This window comes from Oncorhynchus mykiss, chromosome 7 (assembly GCF_013265735.2).
Source record: "Oncorhynchus mykiss isolate Arlee chromosome 7, USDA_OmykA_1.1, whole genome shotgun sequence".
NCBI classification, from domain to species: domain Eukaryota; kingdom Metazoa; phylum Chordata; class Actinopteri; order Salmoniformes; family Salmonidae; genus Oncorhynchus; species Oncorhynchus mykiss.
The window spans coordinates 28315758-28335354 of record NC_048571.1 but is presented as its reverse complement, the minus strand read 5'-3'; the positions used below and the strand labels follow the sequence as shown (position 1 = coordinate 28335354).

The 19597-nt window shown below is 42.0% G+C and overlaps 1 protein-coding gene across 2 annotated transcripts in view; it reads right to left on the bottom strand.

Annotated features, from left to right (window-relative positions):
• The window catches only part of LOC110527602 (nck-associated protein 1), a 61764-nt gene that overhangs the window by 32676 nt on the left and 9491 nt on the right, over positions 1–19597 (bottom strand). For both annotated transcript variants that reach the window (XM_021608995.2, XM_036983105.1), the window contains exons 2-9: positions 14142–14252; positions 11085–11177; positions 10585–10641; positions 10313–10455; positions 10135–10225; positions 9783–9920; positions 9420–9468; positions 6434–6590 (exon numbers count right to left, since the gene is read on the bottom strand). In XM_021608995.2, coding sequence (XP_021464670.1) covers positions 6434–6590; positions 9420–9468; positions 9783–9920; positions 10135–10225; positions 10313–10455; positions 10585–10641; positions 11085–11177; positions 14142–14252 — 839 coding nt within the window. The remainder of the gene's footprint in view (positions 1–6433; positions 6591–9419; positions 9469–9782; positions 9921–10134; positions 10226–10312; positions 10456–10584; positions 10642–11084; positions 11178–14141; positions 14253–19597) is intronic.

The window sequence follows — 19597 nt, the reverse complement described above, 5'->3', positions numbered from 1 at the left end:
CAATTTTAACCATCTTCCCTGTCCCTGCTGAAGAAAAGCAGGCCCAAACCATGATGCTGCCACCACCATGTTTGACAGTGGGGATGGTGTGTTCAGCTGTGTTGCTTTTACGCCAAACATAACGTTTTGCATTGTTGCCAAAAAGTTCAATTTTGGTTTCATCTGACCAGAGCACCTTCTTCCACATGTTTGGTGTGTCTCCCAGGTGGCTTGTGGCAAACTTTAACCGACACTTTTTATGGATATCTTTAAGAAATGGCTTTCTTCTTGCCACTCTTCCATAAAAGGCCAGATTTGTGCAATATACGACTGATTGTTGTCCTATGGACAGAGTCTCCCACCTCAGCTGTAGATCTCTGCAGTTCATCCAGAGTGATCATGGGCCTCTTGGCTGCATCTCTGATCAGTCTTCTCCTTGTATGAGCTGAAAGTTTAGAGGGACGGCCAGGTCTTGGTAAATTTGCAGTGGTCTGATACTCCTTCCATTTCAATATTATCGCTTGCACAGTGCTCCTTGGGATGTTTAAAGCTTGGGAAATCTTTTTGTATCCAAATCCGGCTTTAAACTTCTTCACAACAGTATCTCGGACCTGCCTGGTGTGTTCCTTGTTCTTCATGATGCTCTCTGCGCTTTTAACGGACCTCTGAGACTATCACAGTGCAGGTGCATTTATACGGAGACTTGATTACATAGGTGGATTGTATTTATCATCATTAGTCATTTAGGTCAACATTGGATCATTCAGAGATCCTCACTGAACATCTGGAGAGAGTTTGCTGCACTGAAAGTAAAGGGGCTGAATAATTTTGCACGCCCAATTTTTCAGTTTTTGATTTGTTAAAAAAGTTTGAAATATCCAATAAATGTCGTTCCACGTCATGATTGTGTCCCACTTGTTGTTGGTTCTTCACAAAAAAATACAGTTTTATATCTTTATGTTTGAAGCCTGAAATGTGGCAAAAGGTCGCAAAGTTCAAGGGGGCCGAATACTTTCGCAAGGCACTGTATGTATGTATGTATATATATTTATATATATATATTCTACAAACCCTACTGAGTACTCCCTACAATACTTTCACTGCGGTACCCAGAATAGTTTTTGTTCTATAAGCCAATATGTATTCCATATACAGTGATTTGCATTGGGGGCATTTATATGACCTTGGAACATGTTTAAATCCCACATTTAATGAAGAAGTCACTTAAATATGACAATTACTTTTCATTTAACATCAATAAATAGACGTTGTTGACACATACTATTACGTGGGGGACTTTTAGTTAGCAAATTTGTGACCCCAAAGTACTTTTTTTTAGTGTTGGTGACGAGACACTGATCATATGATGAGTTCACAAATCAAATGCCCAATTATGGTACCACAGGACAGCGAAAAACAAGCAAGTTAACCTTTATTTATTGTAATTTAAATTGTGCTCGTAGTAGTTAAGTGTTGAGTTTGATTACATACTGTAGCGACCTGTCGTTATTTAGATATATCCACATCTCATAGTCATGTTATGCGATTTGTAAATAAAAGAGGAATATAATAATACGAATAGAATGGAGATTCCCATCACCCCATTTAGAGTTTCTGGCAAAGCACAGAAATGTTCCTATCCAGATGATGACAAAGGCATTTCCTAACAGACATGCTAACTTACTTTGTTGTTACTTTTAAGGTTGGAACCAGCATGTAGTACCTCCAGCAGGCAGAGGCAAGAACCGTTCATCTGCCAGCTCAGGGACAAGCTACACTACTGTGTAATGCTCAATGTAATTGATTTGCTGGACTTTTTGAAACTTTATGCATTTGCATTGTTTTAAAAATGTACAAATAATAGGAAATGTATGGTTTAAACAGGTCTTTAATGTTTATTTGTTTTAGCTGTTAGTGTTAATACGTGTGTTTACATCATTAATCCTTTATGTATGTGTTATGAATGACCAAAAGGTGTCTCATTTCAAACTAAGTATTAAAGAACACTACATAAAGTGTCTAATGTGTTATTAACGTTCTGCTGATTTATGAAGGTGCTCTCGTGATCCACAGGTTACCGTAGGGTGAGAGGTATTTAAATGGGTTGATGGACCTGCAAAGCTTGTGAGTGTCAGAGCCAAGATGATTTAGAGTAGTCCAACCTGAGACCACCGCACCAGGTATTCCCTTCCTGTTCCCATGCTGGAGACCAGGGCTTAATTAGAACCGGTTACAATGGTGCCAACCTTTTGTGGAAGATCTTTCAGCGGGGGAGTGGGTGAATGTGTCAAAGACCTGATGTGCCCAACACTGTGCGGTATGGGTCGTTTTTGTTGTATGCGTGTTTGTGTAGAGAGGAACATGTAACTTGGTTGCAGAAAGCCACTTTCAATTTCATTAGGTTAGGTGCTTTCATCAAGGTAAGTGTTTCTTGGTGTAACGTCGTCCCCAGGCTATTGCACAAACAGCACATATACAGTGGGGCAAAAAAGTATTTTGTCAGCCACCAATTGTGCAAGTTCTCACACTTAAAAAGATGAGAGAGGCCTGTAATTTTCATCATAGGTACCCTTCAACTATGACAGACAAAATGAGAAAAGAAATCCAGAAAATCACATTGTAGGATTTTTTATGAATTTATTTGCAAATTATGGTGGAAAATAAGTATTTGGTCAATAACACATTTTATCTCAATACTTTGTTATATACCCTTTGTTGGCAATGACAGAGGTCAAACGTTTTCTGTAAGTCTTTACAAGGTTTTCACACACTGTTGCTGGTTTTTGGCCCATTCCTCCATGCAGATCTCCTCTAGAGCAGTGATGTTTTGGGGCTGTTGCTGGGCAACACGGACTTTCAACTCCCTAATAAGATTTTCTATGGGGTTGACATCTGGAGACTGGCTAGGCCACTCCAGGACCTTGAAATGCTTCTTACAAAGCCACTCCTTCGTTGCCCGGGCGGTGTGTTTGGGATCATTGTCATGCTGAAAGACCCAGTCACGTTTCATCTTCAATGCCCTTGCTGATGGAAGGAGGTTTTCACTCAAAATACACGATACATGGCCCCATTCATTCTTTCCTTTACACGGATCAGTCGTCCTGGTCCCTTTGCAGAAAAACAGCCCCAAAGCATGATGTTTCCACCCCCATGCTTCACAGTAGGTATGGTGTTCTTTGGATGCAACTCAGCATTCTTTGTCCTCCAAACATGACGAGTTGAGTTTTTACCAAAAAGTTCTATTTTGGTTTCATCTGACCATATGACATTCTCCCAATCTTCTTCTGGATCATCCAAATGCTCTCTAGCAAACTTCAGATGGGCCTGGACATGTACTGGCTTAAGCAGGGGGACACGTCTGGCACTGCAGGATTTGAGTCCCTGGCGGCGTAGTGTGTTACTGATGGTAGGCTTTGTTACTTTGGTCCCAGCTCTCTGCAGGTCATTCACTAGGTCCCCCCGTGTGGTTCTGGGATTTTTGCTCACCGTTCTTGTGATCATTTTGACCCCACGGGGTGAGATCTTGCGTGGAGGCCCAGATCGAGGGAGATTATCAGTGTTCTTATATATGTCTTCCATTTCCTAATAATTGCTCCCACAGTTGATTTCTTCAAACCAAGCTGCTTACCTATTGCAGATTCAGTCTTCCCAGCCTAGTGCAGGTCTACAATTTTGTTTCTGGTGTCCTTGGACAGCTCTTTGGTCTTGGCCATAGTGGAGTTTGGAGTGTGACCGTTTGAAGTTGTGGACAGTTGTCTTTTATGCTGATAACAAGTTCAAACAGGTGCCATTAATACAGGTAACGAGTGAGGACAGAGGAGCCTCTTAAAGAAGAAGTTACAGGTCTGTGAGAGCCAGAAATCTTGCTTGTTTGTAGGTGACCAAATACTTATTTTCCACCATAATTTGCAAATAAATTCATAAAAAATCCTACAATGTGATTTTCTGGATTTTTTTTCTCATTTTGTCTGTCATAGTTGAAGGGTACCTATGATGAAAATTACAGGCCTCTCTCACCTTTTTAAGTGTGAGAACTTGCACAATTGGTGGCTGACTAAATACTTTTTTGCCCCACTGTAAGCCTGAGATATCAACCATTCAAAGCTGCTCTTTGTGGAAGTGACCATAGAATTCTATAGGAGTGACCTTACTGAGAAAAGTATTTGTCATCGTCACTAGTAACACCATAAAAAAGTAATAATTATGGTTAAACCCCACCCATTTCCACAATTTATCTTCTTAAAATTGCAAATTATAAACTGATGAAGGCCAAGTTTGATTTGAGAGGAAATGTCTGGGAACCAGATTATGTGTAATGTGACTAACATGACTTCACAAGCATTTGTATGAGACCAATAAAATTTGATTTGACTTTAGAGCGTATTCTTACCGACCCAACCTGTCACCCTTCATAAAGCAAATGTTTATCATATTCTACATATGTCATATTTGACAATGGTGAATGTCAGTTATGCCACATTTATGAACCCTTTATAAAGAATGAAATGTGATTATAGATATTTTGAAACATGTCGTGCTTATGAAGGCATTATGAATGCTTTATGAAGCCTTTATGAGCGGAACGTCATTTAACTAAAACTTAACCTAAAACTACAAAAAAAAAAAATCTAAACTAACAAACAGGACTGAAAACTCAAATTAAACTTAACTTAAATGAAAAGTGAAAATAGTATAATAACGTGGTACAGATGACTTTGGAATGATACTTCAAATTCAGCATGAACAAAAAACAAAAAATAATTTAAGTGTTTCAAATGTATTTACTTGTATCAGTCCTATAAAACAAAACAATTACAAGACATACATTCGTGGCCAAAAGTTGAGAATGACAAATATAAATTTTCACAAAGTCTGTTGCCTCAGTTTGTATGATGCCAATTTGCATATACTCCAGAATGTTATGAAGAGTGATCAGATGAATTGCAATTAATTGCAACTCCCTCTTTGCTATGCAAATGAACTGAATCCTTCAAAAACATTTCCACTACATTTCAGCCCTGCCACAAAAGGACAGTTGACATCATGTCAGTGATTCTCTCGTTAACACAGGTGTGAGTGTTGACGAGGACAAGGCTGGAGAGCACTGTCATGCTGATTGAGTTCGAATAACAGACAGGAAGCTTCAAAGGGACGGTGGTGCTTGGAATCATTGTTCTTCCTCTGTCAGTCATGGTTACCTGCAAGGAAACACGTGCCGTCATCATTGCTTTGCAAAAAATGGCTTCACAGGCAAGGATATTGCTGCCAGTAAGATTGCACCTAAATCAACCATTTATCGGATCATCAAGAACATCAAGGAGAGCGGTTCAATTGTTGTGAAGGCGTCAGGGCGCCCAAGAAAGTCCAGCAAGCGCCAGGACCGTCTCCTAAAGTTGATTCAGCTGCGGGACCGGGGCACCACCAGTACAGAGCTTGCTCAGGAATGGCAGCAGGCAGGTGTGAGTACATCTGCACGCACAGTGAGGCGAATACTTTTAGAGGATGGCCTCATGTCAAGAAGGGCAGCAAAGAAGGCACTTCTCTCCAGGAAAAACATCAGGGACAGACTGATATTCTGCAAAAGGTACTGGGATTGGACTGCTGAGGACTGGGGTAAAGTCATTTTCTCTGATGAAGCGCCTTTCCGATTGTTTGGGGCATCCGGAAAAAAGCTTGTCCGGAGAAGACAAGGTGAGCACAACCATCAGTCCTGTGTCATGACAACAGTAAAGCATCCTGAGACCATTCATGTGTGGGGTTGCTTCTCAGCCAAGGGAGTGGGCTCGCTCACAAATTTGCCTAAGAACACAGCCATAAATAAAGAATGGTAGCAACTTCTCCCAACCATCCAGGAACAGTTTGGTGACGAACAATGCCTTTTCCAGCATGATGGAGCACCTTGCCATAAGGCAAAAGTGATAACTAAGTGGCTCGGGGAACAAAACATAGATATTTTGGGTCCATGGCCAGGAATCTCCCCAGACCTTAATCCCATTGAGAACTTGTGGTCAATCCTCAAGAGGCAGGTGGGGTGGACAAACAAAAACCCACAAATTCTGACAAACTCCAAGCATTGATTATGCAAGAATGGGCTGCCATCAGTCAGGATGTGACCCAGAAGTTAATTGACAGCATGCCAGGGCAGATTGCAGAGGTCTTGAAAAAGAAGGGTCAACACTGCAAATATTGACTCTGCATCAACTTCATGTAATTGTCAATAAAAGCCTTTGACACTTATGAAATGCTTGTAATTATACTTCAGTATTCCATAGTAACATCTGACAACATTCTCTAAAGACACTGAAGAAGCAAACTTTGTGGAAATTAATATTTGTGTCATTCTCAAAACTTTTGGCCACTACTTCGTGAATCCTCCTGCAGCTCCTCATAAGAAAGGCACCGAGAGTGGTGTATTCTGAGTGGATCGAGGGTGGTGTGTTGGCGAGCGGCTTACCCACGGATGTTGACGAACAGGTCCTCACAGGCCTTGTGGATGTGAAAGACCTCATCCCTGAAGAGACAGAGGCAGGTGCTGCTCTGGAGGGCCAGCTTCCACAGGCTCAGCGCTGCTGGGTCAGTATTCAGCACCGCGTGGCACAGGACGAACCCGACTAGTGAAGGGACAGGTTAGTACTGTAAAAACTGCTGAATGCTGCTCTACATTTGCAAATATAGTAACATTGATTCCCCTTTTTGTTCAGTCACTGGCTTTATCAATAAGTGCATTGAGGACGTCGTCCCCACAGTGACTGTACGTTCACAACCCCAACCAGAAACCATGGATTACAGGCAACATTCGCACTGAGCTAAAGGGTAGAGCTGCCGCTTTCAAGGTGTGGGACTCTAACCCAGAAGCTTATAAGAAATCCCACTATGCCTTGCGACGAACCATCAAACAGGCAAAGCGTCAATACAGGGCTAAGATTGAATCATACTACACCGGCTCCGACGCTCGTCTTATGTGGCAGGGCTTGCAAACTATTACAGACTACAAAGGGAGGCACAGCCACGAGCTGCCCAGTGCCTACCAGACGAGCTAAATCACTTCTATGCTCGCATTGAGGCAAGCAACACTGAGGCATGCATGAGAGCATCAACTGTTCCGGATGACTGTGTGATAACGCTCTCCGTAGTCGACGTGAGTAAGACCTTTAAACAGGTCAACATACACAAGGCTGCGGGGCCAGACGGATTATCAGGACGTGTGCTCCGGGCATGTGCTGAACAACTGGCAGGTGTCTTCACTGACATTTTCAACATGTCACTGACTGAGTCTGTAATACCAACATATTTCAAGCAAACCACCATAGTCCCTGAGCCCAAGAACACAAAGGCAACCTGCCTAAATGACTACAGACCCATAGCACTCACGTACGTAGCCATGAAGTGCTTTGAAATGCTGGTGATGGCTCACATCAACACCATAATCCCAGAAACCCTAGACCCACTCCAATTTGCATACCGCCCAAACAGATCCACAGATGATGCAATCTCTATTGCACTCCACACTGCCCATTCCCACCTTGACAAAATTAATACCTATGTGAGAATGTTATTCATTGACTACAGCTCAGCGTTCAAAATCATAGTACCCTCAAAGCTCATCACTAAGCTAAGGATCCTGGGACCAAACTCCTCCCTCTGCACTGGATCCTGGACTTCCTGATGGGCCGACCCCAGGTGGTGAAGGTAGGCAGCAACACATCTGCCACACTGATCCTCAACACAGGAGCTCCCCAGGGGTGCTTGCGCAGTCCCCTCCTGTACTCCCTGTTCACCCACGACTGCATGGCCAGGCACGACTCCAACACCATCATTAAGTTTGCATACGACACAACAGTGGTAGGCCTGATCACCGACAACGACAAGACAGCCAATAGGGAGGTCTACAGGAAAAGGAGCGCCGAGCACGCCCCCCATTCTCAACGACGGGGCTGTAGTGGAGCAGGTTGAGAGCTTCATGTTCCTTGGTGTCCACATCAACAACAAACTAGAATGGTCCAAACACACCAAGACAGCCGTGAAGAGGCCACGACACAGCCTATTCCCCCTCAGGAAACTAAAAAGATTTGGCATGGGTCCTGAGATCCTCAAAGGGTTCTACAGCTGCAACATCGAGAGCATCCTGACCGGTTGCATCACTGCCTGGTACGGCAATTGCTCGGCCTCTGACCGCAAGGCACTTCAGAGTGTAGTGCGCATGGCCCAGTACATCACTGGGGCAAAGCTGCCTGCCATCCAGGACCTCTACACCAGGCGGTGCCAGAGGAAGGCCCGAAAAATTGTCAAAGACCCCAGCCATCCCAGTCATAGACTGTTCTCTCTGCTACCGCATGGCAAGCGGTACCGGAGTGCCAAGTCTAGCACAAAAAGGCTTCTCAACAGTTTTTACCCCCAAGCCATAAGACTCCTAAACAGGTAACCAAATGGTTACCCGGACTATTTGCACCCTTGTGCCCCCTCCCCAAAACCCCTCTTTTATGCTGCTGCTACTCTCTGTTTATCTTATATGCATAGTCACTTTAACTATACATTCATGTACATACTATCTCAATTGGCCCAACCAACCAGTGCTCCCGCACATTGGCTAACCGGGCTATCTGCATTGTGTCCCACCACCCGCCAACCCCTCTTTTTACACTACTGCTACTCTCTGTTCAAAATCTAAGTTTATTTGTCACGTGCGCCAAATACAACACGTATAGATAGACCTTACAGTGAAATGCTTACTTACAGGCTCTAACCAATAGTGCATATATATGCATAGTAACTTTAACCATACCTCCATGTACATACTACCTCAATAAGCCTGACTAACCAGTGTCTGTATATAACTTTGCAACTCTTATTTTCAAATGTCTTTTTACTGTTGTTTTATTTCTTTACTTACACCCACCCACACACCCACCCACACACACACACGCGCGCACACACACACTTTTTTTTGCACTATTGGTTAGAGCCTGTAAGTAAGCATTTCAATGTAAGGTCTATGACCTGTTGTATTCGGCGCACGTGACAAATAAATGTAGATTTTTTTCACTGAGACCCACCTGAAGCATTTTAATATTTCTTGTGACTGTTATAAAACAAGATTTTGGAGCCGGGATCTAGTTTTAAGTAAGCAATCCTTGGAAAAGTAAATCCTTAGGGGCAAGGGCCTAACTCCTGTTAATGTAGCGCGAGGCAGATTGATGTACAAGTAAACCCCCTGGACAGTACACTAATCTGTCACAGGGCCTTACCCCCAATCAATCTCCTTATTGAGGAGTGCCAAGCAGGGGCATGAAGTCCCATGTTTCGGTATGACTTGACCAGGGATCGAACCCCCAACCATCCAATCTCAGGGCAGACACTAAGCATAAGGTCAAAAGGAATCCTCCCTGACCAATTTGGAGAGAAAAAAAACCTTAACACAATAACTTGAGCAGTAAACTTACACACAATCCATTTCTCCATACAGTCTAAGGAGAGGTATTCACAGGGCATCTAGAACAGAGAACAGAAATTTGTCAAGATGTATTCACAGATTAAGTTGAGTAACTGAAAATATAATATTGGCCTGCTAATAATGTGGACTTTAAAAACAGCTTGTAACATCTAACACAATTTTCCAAATGGCAGAGCTGGCTACTACATTTAGAAAATGAGTAGAATAAATGGGAGAACACATGACATGTCAACAAGATAAGGTGTTGGATGGGTGAGAGGTGTTAACTGATTGGTGTGAAGGTGGGTTTAGTAGCAGTTTAGTAGTAGTAGTAGTAGGGGCTTAGGAAAGTGACTGGGCAGTAGGCACTGACTGTGTCTGACTGGGCCGGGTTGAGCATGGTACTGGGGGCGCTAATCAGGCTCAGAAGCTGGGCGTTCCTCCACTGGTCAGCGGACAGGTTCCTCCTGGGGTAGACCATCTGCAGCGAGATGAGTGCGTCTGACAAAGACTATCGCCATCAGAACAGAAAGAGAAGAAGATAAATTGAAAGTATTTCTGGGTGCATAATCATTTCTATAGGTATTTACTTGGTAGTTAATAGAAAATTGTGGACATTTTTTACATGGTGCTATCTGTGCCGTGTATGTAAAACAGTGCTATCTATTTTTCATTTGTATATTAGTGTTACTGAGGAATATATTCACAGATGTCTAGTGTCTCACCTTCCCATGAGGGACAAACTCTTCCATCATCTTTTTCAGAGGATTCTCATAGTCCACGATCATTTGGCCCAGCCTTGGGTATTCCCTGTCACTGGTTGCAGAGGAGAGGGGGAAAACAGTCAAAAGACATCACATAATACATTTCAGAGGATAGTCCTGCTCATAGCTCTAGCTGTACCTGGCCCCGTGTGTCATTTCATGGGCGTAGTTGTAGAGTCCAATGATTGCTTTCCGCTCTTCAATACGGGACAGTAGCATCATTAATGTAGTGTAGGTGACAACTAAGTCAAGGTAGTTCTTGGTGAGATCAAAGTTAACCGTCTATAAAGACAGAAAGAAAAACTCCAGTTAGCTTTGATTAGGATTATAGAAAAGGTATAATCTGAGGAGATTTGAAAAACATTTATTTGTATACCAAGTAAAGGGAATTGTGGAAAGATGAATACTTACAACATCAAAGAAAACTTGGCAAGCGTCAATAGTGTTCAGTAATTCAGAAACATTGTCCTAGAAGAAATACAAAACACTCATGTCTGGATTGTATAGGTACAACATAGCTAAATCGTATATGATTGTACAGGTGCAGTATTTTCCTACCACTATTCAGAGTAATGAAGAAATGGCTACTCAGGCATTGACCTATCCTAATTAACACAGCTATATACACATCTATGAGCGTTGGATTTGTAACCGAAAGGTTGCAAGATCGAATCCCCAAGCTGACAAGGTAAAAATCTGTCGTTCTGCCCCTGAACCAGGCAGTTAACCCACTGTTCCTAGGCCGTCATTGAAAATAAGAACTTGTTCTTAACTGACTTGCCTAGTTAAGAAAAGGTCAAATAAAATAAAAATATATATAAAAAGTATATTACATTATGCTTATTATTACACGAATATACCTATTAAAGTAGTTTAACATCGAGTAAAAAAAATTAATAAAAAATCCTTACCTTGAATTCCATGACATCCACAAATGTGAAGTAATATAGAGATAGATTCTTTAGTATTTCAGACTTTTCTTTTTGAAGCTGTGTAAGCTGTTGCTGTAAATGTAGAATAAACAATTTGTTAGGTCTCTCAAGGAGCATGTCAAAGTAGTCATGTCAAACTTATCTGTAAGGTTCACTTCTTTCACCAGCAGTCAGTCACACACCATGTCGTTCTCCTGGTTTGATGGTTGACGTTTTACGGCACTATTATTTTCTATATTTCATTGCATATCTAACTTTTGAATTTGGCCAATAACCTATAACTTCTTGAGTAAACCATTTGTCAGTGTTAAAGTTTAGATCGTTTCACTACACCAGTCTCCAGATGTTATTAGCTAATGATTTTATGACAAAAATGCATTGTAGGGAACCCTTAGGTACTGAGTGATGATCCCGTATATATTTTTTTTAAATTATCATTATCCTTTTTTAATTATTAGCCAATTACGTGGTATCCAATTGGTAATTACAGTCTTGTCTCATCGCTGCAACTCCCGTACGGACTCGGGAGAGGCGAAGGTTGAGAGCCGTGCGTCCTCCAAAACACAACCCAACCAAGCCACACTGCTTCTTGACACAATGCCCACTTAACCCGGAAGCCAGCCGCACCAATGTGTCGGAGGAAACACCGTACACCTGGCGACCGTGTCAGCGCCCACTGTGCCCGGCCCGCCACAGGAGTCGCTAGAGCGCGATGGGACAAGGACATCCCTGCCGGCCAAACCCTCCCCTAACCCAGACGACGCTGGGCCCATTGTGCGCTGCCCCATGGATCTCCCGGTCACGGCCAGCTGCGACAGAGCCTGAACTCGAACCCAGAATCTCTAGCGGCACTGCCTTCGACCACTGCGCCACTCAGGAGGCCGTTATCCAGTATGGTTTGTAGTTGTGGTATGTATGACAATTACCATGAGCTATGCTTTATTGCCAAATTGAGATCAATATTTAGTCTAGCTATGTTTACCTAAATCAGCTCTAGCATTAGCTATATACAATTATTAATTGTATTTTCTTACATATATTATAGGACTGTCTTGTATGTCAGTAAAATGCTAATGTAACAATAAGGACATGTTTGTTCTGAAGTTAATAAGTCATTTCAGGCGGTTAGGTTAACCAGATTACCCATGCCCTATATTACAATTCATGGAAGACCAATACAATACAAATATTGTCTATTATTAACTCAAAAAACGTTTCTCTCCTGCGCAAATGGAAATACAGTCTTAGTTGTTACATTTTCACGTGAATAATGCTCCAATCAAAATCTCAACCATACAATTCAATATTTTTTTTTTTTTAAGCTGGGCCAACCAGTTCTGACAATAACATTGCCTCAGAATTGAATAGCATGAGGGTAAAGGCTTTTACATTTTTCAAGACAAATTAGCAAGAACAAGTTGTGTTTGCATGTGCTACTTTCCCCACTGATACGCAGTGTTTACACAGGCAGCTCAACTAATATTCTTTTTCCACTTTTGACCAATAAGATCCTTTGCCAAAAATATCAGAACTGGGCTAACTGTGTAAACTCAGCCATATAGGCCTAGCTTGTACGATAAATGTATAGTCTAATTGGTAAGAATAATGACAGTATTCAAATAGAATGGTTTAATGACCAGATAACCTAGTTGTCAAGATGCATTACTAGGCTATACGAAGTAATCCAAGAGCTGAAGCAGAATTAAACCGATTTCCCCCTTAACCTAGATGGGGTGGGTAAAATGAAACTTAGATACCTTTGCATAGTCTATCAGGATAAGAAGCAATAGGCTAGATGAAAACTAAAACTATTCCACTACAAAAGGCAGACTAAGCAAAGCTAAGCAAAATGGCACTACAAATAGTACAAAATTACCAAAAAGAACTATCCAGAAAAAAGCCACATTAAGCATGCAAAACATTGAACAAAAACAAGCAAAGAAAAAAAACATAAGGGACATAATGACACAGTTAAACATAATTAAGCTCAAAGTCATTCCAATAGGCAGTTAGCTACACATTTCACACAAACACAGCAAAAGCAAATAGTAAGAAAGTAGCATATATGACAACATAAATGTACAGTACACATAATGTACGTACGGTATGACTATGTGATCATACATTTAGAAGTTACCATTTTTAAATGATGACAGACAATTTACGGCGACACCATGTCTAAAATCATTGTATATACACTGAGCATACAAAACATTATGAACACATGCTCTTTCCATGACAGACTGACCAGGGGAATCCAGGTGAAAGATATGATCCTTTATTGATGTCACTTAAAACCCACTTCAAATCAGTGTAGATGTATTTTTGAAATGTATTTAACTAGGCAAGTCAGTTAAGAACAAATTCTTAAATTACAATGACGGCCTACACCGTCCAAACCCGGACGACGCTGAGCCAATTGTGCGCCGCCCTATGGGACTCCCAATCACGGCCGCTTGTGATACCCTGGTTTGATTCCAGGGTGTCTGTAGTGACGCCTCAAGCACCGAGATGTAGTAACGCCTCACGCACTGAGATGCAGTGCCTTAGACCGCTGCGCCACTCGGGAGCCCAGGTGAGGAGACAGGTTAAAAATATATATTTTTAAGCTGCGCGACAATTGAGACATGGATTGTGTAATGTGTGCCATTCAGAGGGTGAACAGGGTATGGTAGTAGGTGCCACGCACACCAGTTTGTCTCAAGAACTGCAACGCTACTGGGTTTCACAGTCAACAGTTTCCTGAGTGTATCAAGAAGGTGTTCTTAATGTTTTGTACACTCAGCATATTTAATTTACAATTTAGTCATTAAGCAGACTATCGTATCCAGAGCGACTTACAGTAGTGAGGGGATACATTTTCATACTGTTCATCTGTGGGAATCGAACCCACTACCCTGGCGTTACAAGCACCATGCTCTACCAACTGACTACATGGTAGTTACTGCCTCTCGAATGCTCACAGACAAAATCAATAACATTAATGCAATATCCTACTGCATAAGGTCATTTGAATAAACTTAAAACATAACTTACATTATTGTTTCGCGTCTCTATTGCAGGGAATTTTCGTACGATAAACTTAACCACCGACTCCAAGTTTTTGTCCACCAGGTATGACGGCTTTGCTTTGGGGTCGCCGCATGCCTAAAGTGGAAAGGGAAGAGAACAGAAAGATGCTACAGCAGTCATCTTTGAATACTGGCTGATTCTCATTGAGCAGCATTGTTAGTCAAATAAGAAGGTTGTTAATTAAGTTCATGATTGACAGGATGAACAGGCAGAGTGAAAATGGTTTCATTTTTGCTGAAAAATGGAGTGAGCAGAGAGCGAAAGGAGAACAAAACATTCTGCACAAGGTCTCCTGTTTAGGTCTCATAATTTAAAAATGCCATCTAGAACCAATAGGTTAAATGCAGTTTGTTCTAAATTATGATCCGTTTTTCATTGGGCAGTTCTCTGCAAAAGAGATTGTTCTTAAAGGGGAAGTACACCTAAAATAAAAAATTTCCCAAGTAATTCCATACATTGAAACTAGTTAGGTGGAGTTAAGACTTCACCCCCTTTCTCCCTGCTGCCTAGAACAGGAAAGCTGCAAAAACGGGTCACGTGATTCCTCACGTTTCTTTGGAAACTACTAGCTCTGTTCCGTTGTCTTTCAAAGACCTATTGTAGACAAATTCTTTGTTAAATTGAAGGCATACGGCTAAATAGATTATCACATTCATAAAAAGAAACGCCCCTTTTTCAGGACCCGGTCTTACAAAAAGAATTTGTAAAAATCCAAATAACTTCACAGATCTTCATTGTAAAGGGTTTAAACATGGTTTCACATGCTTGTTCAATTAACCATAAAAAAATAATGAATATGCACCTGCGGAACGGTCATTAAGACACTAACAGCTTACAGACAGTAGGCAATTAAGGTCACAGTTATGAAAACTTAGGACACTAAGGAGGCCTTTCTACTGACTCTGAAAAACACCATAAGAAAGATGCCCTGCTCATCTGCGTGAACGTGCCTTAGGCATGTTGCAAGGAGGCATGAGGACTGCAGCTGTGGCCAGGGCAATAAATTGCTATGTCCGTACTGTGAGACACCTAAGAAAGCGCTACAGGGAGACAGGATGGACAGCTGATCGTCCTCGCAGTGGCAGACCATGTTTAACAACACCTGCACAGGATCGGTACATCCAAACATCACACCTGGGGGACATGTACAGGATGCAACAACTGCCCAAGTTCCATCAGGAACGCACAATCCCTCCATCAGTGCTCAAACTCAGCCTATTGCGGACAGAGAGGCTGGACTGAGGGCTTGTAGGCATGTTGTAAGGCAGGTCCTCACCAGACATCACCGGCAAGAACGCCACAGGGGTGATGGTCGGATTCGCATTCATCATCAAAGGAATGAGCGTTATACAGAGGCCTGTACTATGGAGCGGGATCGATTTGGAGGTGGAGGGTCCGTCATGGTCTGGGGCGGTGTGTCACAGCATCATCGGACTGAGCTTGTTGTCATTGCAGGCAATCTCAACGCTGGTCGTTACAGAGAAGACATCCTCCTCCCGCATGTGGTACTCTTCCTGCAGGCTCATCCTGACATGACCCTTCAGCATGACAATGCCACCAGCCATACTGCTCGTTCTGTGTGTGATTTCCTGCAGGACAGGAATGTCAGTGTTCTGCCATGGCCAGCGAAGCACCCAGATCTCAATCCCATTGAGCACGTCTGGGACCTGTTGGATCGGAGGGTGAGGGCTAAGGCCATCCCCCGAGAAATGTCCGGGAACTTGCAGGTGCCTTGGGTGGGGTAACATCTCACAGCAAGAACTGGAAAATCTGGTGCAGTCCATAAGGAGGAGATGCAGCTGGTGGCCACACCAGATACTGACTGTTACTTTTGATTTTGACCCCCCCTTTGTTCAGGGACACATTATTCCATTTCTGTTAGTCACATGTCTGTGGAACTTGTTCAGTTAGTCTCAGTTGTTGAATCTTATGTTCATATAAATATTTACACATGTTAAGTTTGCTGAAAATAAACAGTTGACAGTGAGAGGACGTTTCTTTTTTGCTGAGTTTATAATGAATTAAAATGCCTTTATTTGTATGGCATGTTCAATGAAAACAAAGAAACTGACGCTTTTCGGCTGAGCTACTTTGATCAAAAGTAGTATCAGTTTTGAGTCAGGAAATGTATACTTTTCCCACTTTAAATATTTATATAAAATAATCAGATGTTTTATGTGGCCGACTGCAACATCGGAGATGGGTAAAAACTGCACGTGCGCTCGTGGGGCAAACTGACGCACAGTGCATTCAGAAAGTATTCAGACCCCTTCCTCGTTTCCCAATTATTTTTAGCGGTACAGCCTTATTCTAAAATGAATTAAATTAATGTTGTTCTTCAACAATCTACACACAATACCCCATTATGACAAAGCAAAAACAGGTTTAGATTTTTTTGCAAATGTATTAAATAAAAAACAGAAATACCTTATTTACATAAATATTCAGACCCTTTGCTATGAGACTTGAAATTGAGCTCAGGTGCATCCTGTTTCCATTGATCATCCTTGAGATGTTTCTACAACTTGATTGGAGACACCAAGACTCTTCTTAGAGCTGGCTGCCTGGCCACACTGAGCAATCGGGGGGAGAAGGGCCTTGGTCAAGGAGGAGGGAGACCAAGAACACGATGGTCACTCTGATAGAGCTCGAGAGTTCCTCTGTGGAGATGGCAGAACCTTCGAGGACAACCTTTTCTGCAGCACTCCATCAATCAGTTCTTTATGGTAGAAATGGCCACAAATAAGCCACTCCTCAGTAAAAGGCACATGACAGCCTGCTTGGAGTTTGCAAAACGGCCCCTAAAGGACTCTCAGACCTTGAGAAACAAGATGCTCTGGTCTGATAAAACCAAGATTGAACTCTTTGGCCTGAATGCCAAGCATAATGTCTGGAGGAAACCTGACACCATCCTTACGGTGACGCATGGTGGTGGCAGCATCATGCTGTGGGGATGTTTTTCAGCGGCAGGGACTGGGAGAATAGTCCGGTTGAGGGAAAGATGAACAGAGCAAAGTACAGAGAGATCCCTGATGAAAGCTAGAGTGCTCAGGACCTCAGACTAGGGCAAAGGTTTCACCTTCCAACAAGACATTGACCCTAAGCATACAGCCAAGACAACGCAGGAGTGCCCCAGCCAGAGCCCAGACTTGAACCCAATCGAACATCTCTGGAGAGACCTGAAAATAGCTTTGCAGCAAAGCTCCCCACCCATCCTGACAGAGCTTGATAGGATCAGCAGACAAGAACGGGAGAAACTCCCCAAATACAGGTGTGCCAAGCTTGTAGCATCATACCCAACGAAGACTTGAGGATGTAATCGCTGCCAAAGTACTGGGTAAAGGGTCATAATACTTGTAAATGTGATATTTCCATTTTTAATTATTAAAACATTTACAAACATTTAAAACAAGTTTTACTTCGTCATTGAGGTATTGTGAGTAGATAGATGAAGGAAAATAATAATTTCAAAATTTTTTGAATAAGGCTGTAACGTAACAAAATGTGGAAAACATCAAGGAGCCTGAATAATTTCCGAATGCACTGTTTATGTACTCATTTGGAGCTTGACACCACACGGTATGCACTTTATATAAGACATCTAAGGAAGAAGGCAAAGTTTCACTATTTTCCATTGAAAGATAGCCAGATGGAGAAGATGGCTAGTAGCGATAAAAACAGTAAATACTATGTAAACATTCCTACAGCCAATATTGCAAATGTATCATGAAGTCCCATTGTGCCACAAATAACAGAGGTCAATATCCCCATCTCACTCACAGGTTCTGGCCTCAATAGATCAGTCTTCAAACAACTAAGTAACAGCAAGCGCCTCTGGCACCCATGTGAGTTGATGTTGTGTGAAAATATCCAGTAGACCTTTTCCCAATGTGTTGGCTAGCCATGATTATTTTCATGACAACATTTCAGGCAACTGTATAGCCTTGTGTGGAATACCTGGCCGCAGGAACCACCTGGGGTATATTATTTCCCAGTCTGGTCTATTGTTTCTCTGTAACTCCCTCCCCCTGTCAATAGGGGCCATGCGTATCCTAACAATATAATTTACATGTAGCACAATGGCCATAACAAAAAGGCTTTATAGGTTAGTAAACATGGCATCACTTGACTTATGTTTGGGCGGAAGTTACTCCTTTCTTAATACACATAATACTAATTTGGAATATAATACTGAAAATGTGGACAGGGAACAAGCTACTTGAATTACTTGATAGACTTAATTTCCTTTATATAAGCATTTTTATTATAAAATAGATCACGCATGTACATCACATAGAATAATATGAAGTACCATATTTCCTGTTACAACATAAGGTATTTTGTGAAACAAAAATTATCCTTAAGAATAAGTCTGTGTGTGTACCATGTAAACATGTCTAACTGCCCTCTGCATTAATTGTGTAGGTGAGAAACACTTGATCCTAAAACAAAGTGCAAGCAGTGGGTGGCCAAACATTTTTTTTAAAATAAATGAACAAAAAAAACTTTTGCAGTTCAGGGAGAAACTGGTTGACCAGGTGCTGGAGTGGTAACAACATCCAATGGTGATTTACAAGAATCCTTCATCCCACCTGCCCAAGCCTACTTTAATCTTCCAGCCAACATTACTAGAGGAGAGACCTGAGAAAGGACCTGGTTAGAAGATATCGCTCCAGAATGAAGTAGACACAAATACTTTCATGATGCACATACAATAGGTTGCTAACATTATGTAGTATACTAGTTTAAATATTTGTATATGTAACTAAACAATGTTTGAATGTTTTGTATTCCAGTTTTTGTGGTCGATTTGCATAGATATTCTTTATTTTTGCAGTCACAGTACCTAACCTGACAAACAAATCACAGTCTGGGAGCAGCACATACCTGGGAGTCTTTCACTTCCTGAAAACCAGGGGAGACCCCCTAAGGCAGTGGATATTTGGCTCGGACGGTATTTAACACGCAGGAAGGAGAGGAATCCGGACTCCTGGACACAGTGACTCACCGCAGAGGACCCACTTCAAAGCTATGCTGAATGAGACTAGGGATGGGCATTTGACTGTTGAGAACTCACATGAAATATCTAATTTACACCCAAGTCAATACTTTGTAGAAGTACCTTTGACAGCGATTACAGCTGTAAGTCTTTCTGTGTAAGTCTCAAAGAGCATTCCACACCTGCATTGTGTAACATTTGCCCATTATCTTTTCAAAATTCTTCGAGCTCTGTCAAATTGGTTGTTGAGCACTGCTAGATAACCATTTTCAGGTCTTTCCATAGATCTTCAAGTAGATGTACATCAAAACTATAGCTCTGCCACTGTTACTGTCACGGTCTTCTTGGTAAGGAACTCCAGTGTAGATTTGACCTTGTGTCGTAGGGTTGTCGTCTGCTGAAAGGTGAACCAGGTTTTCCT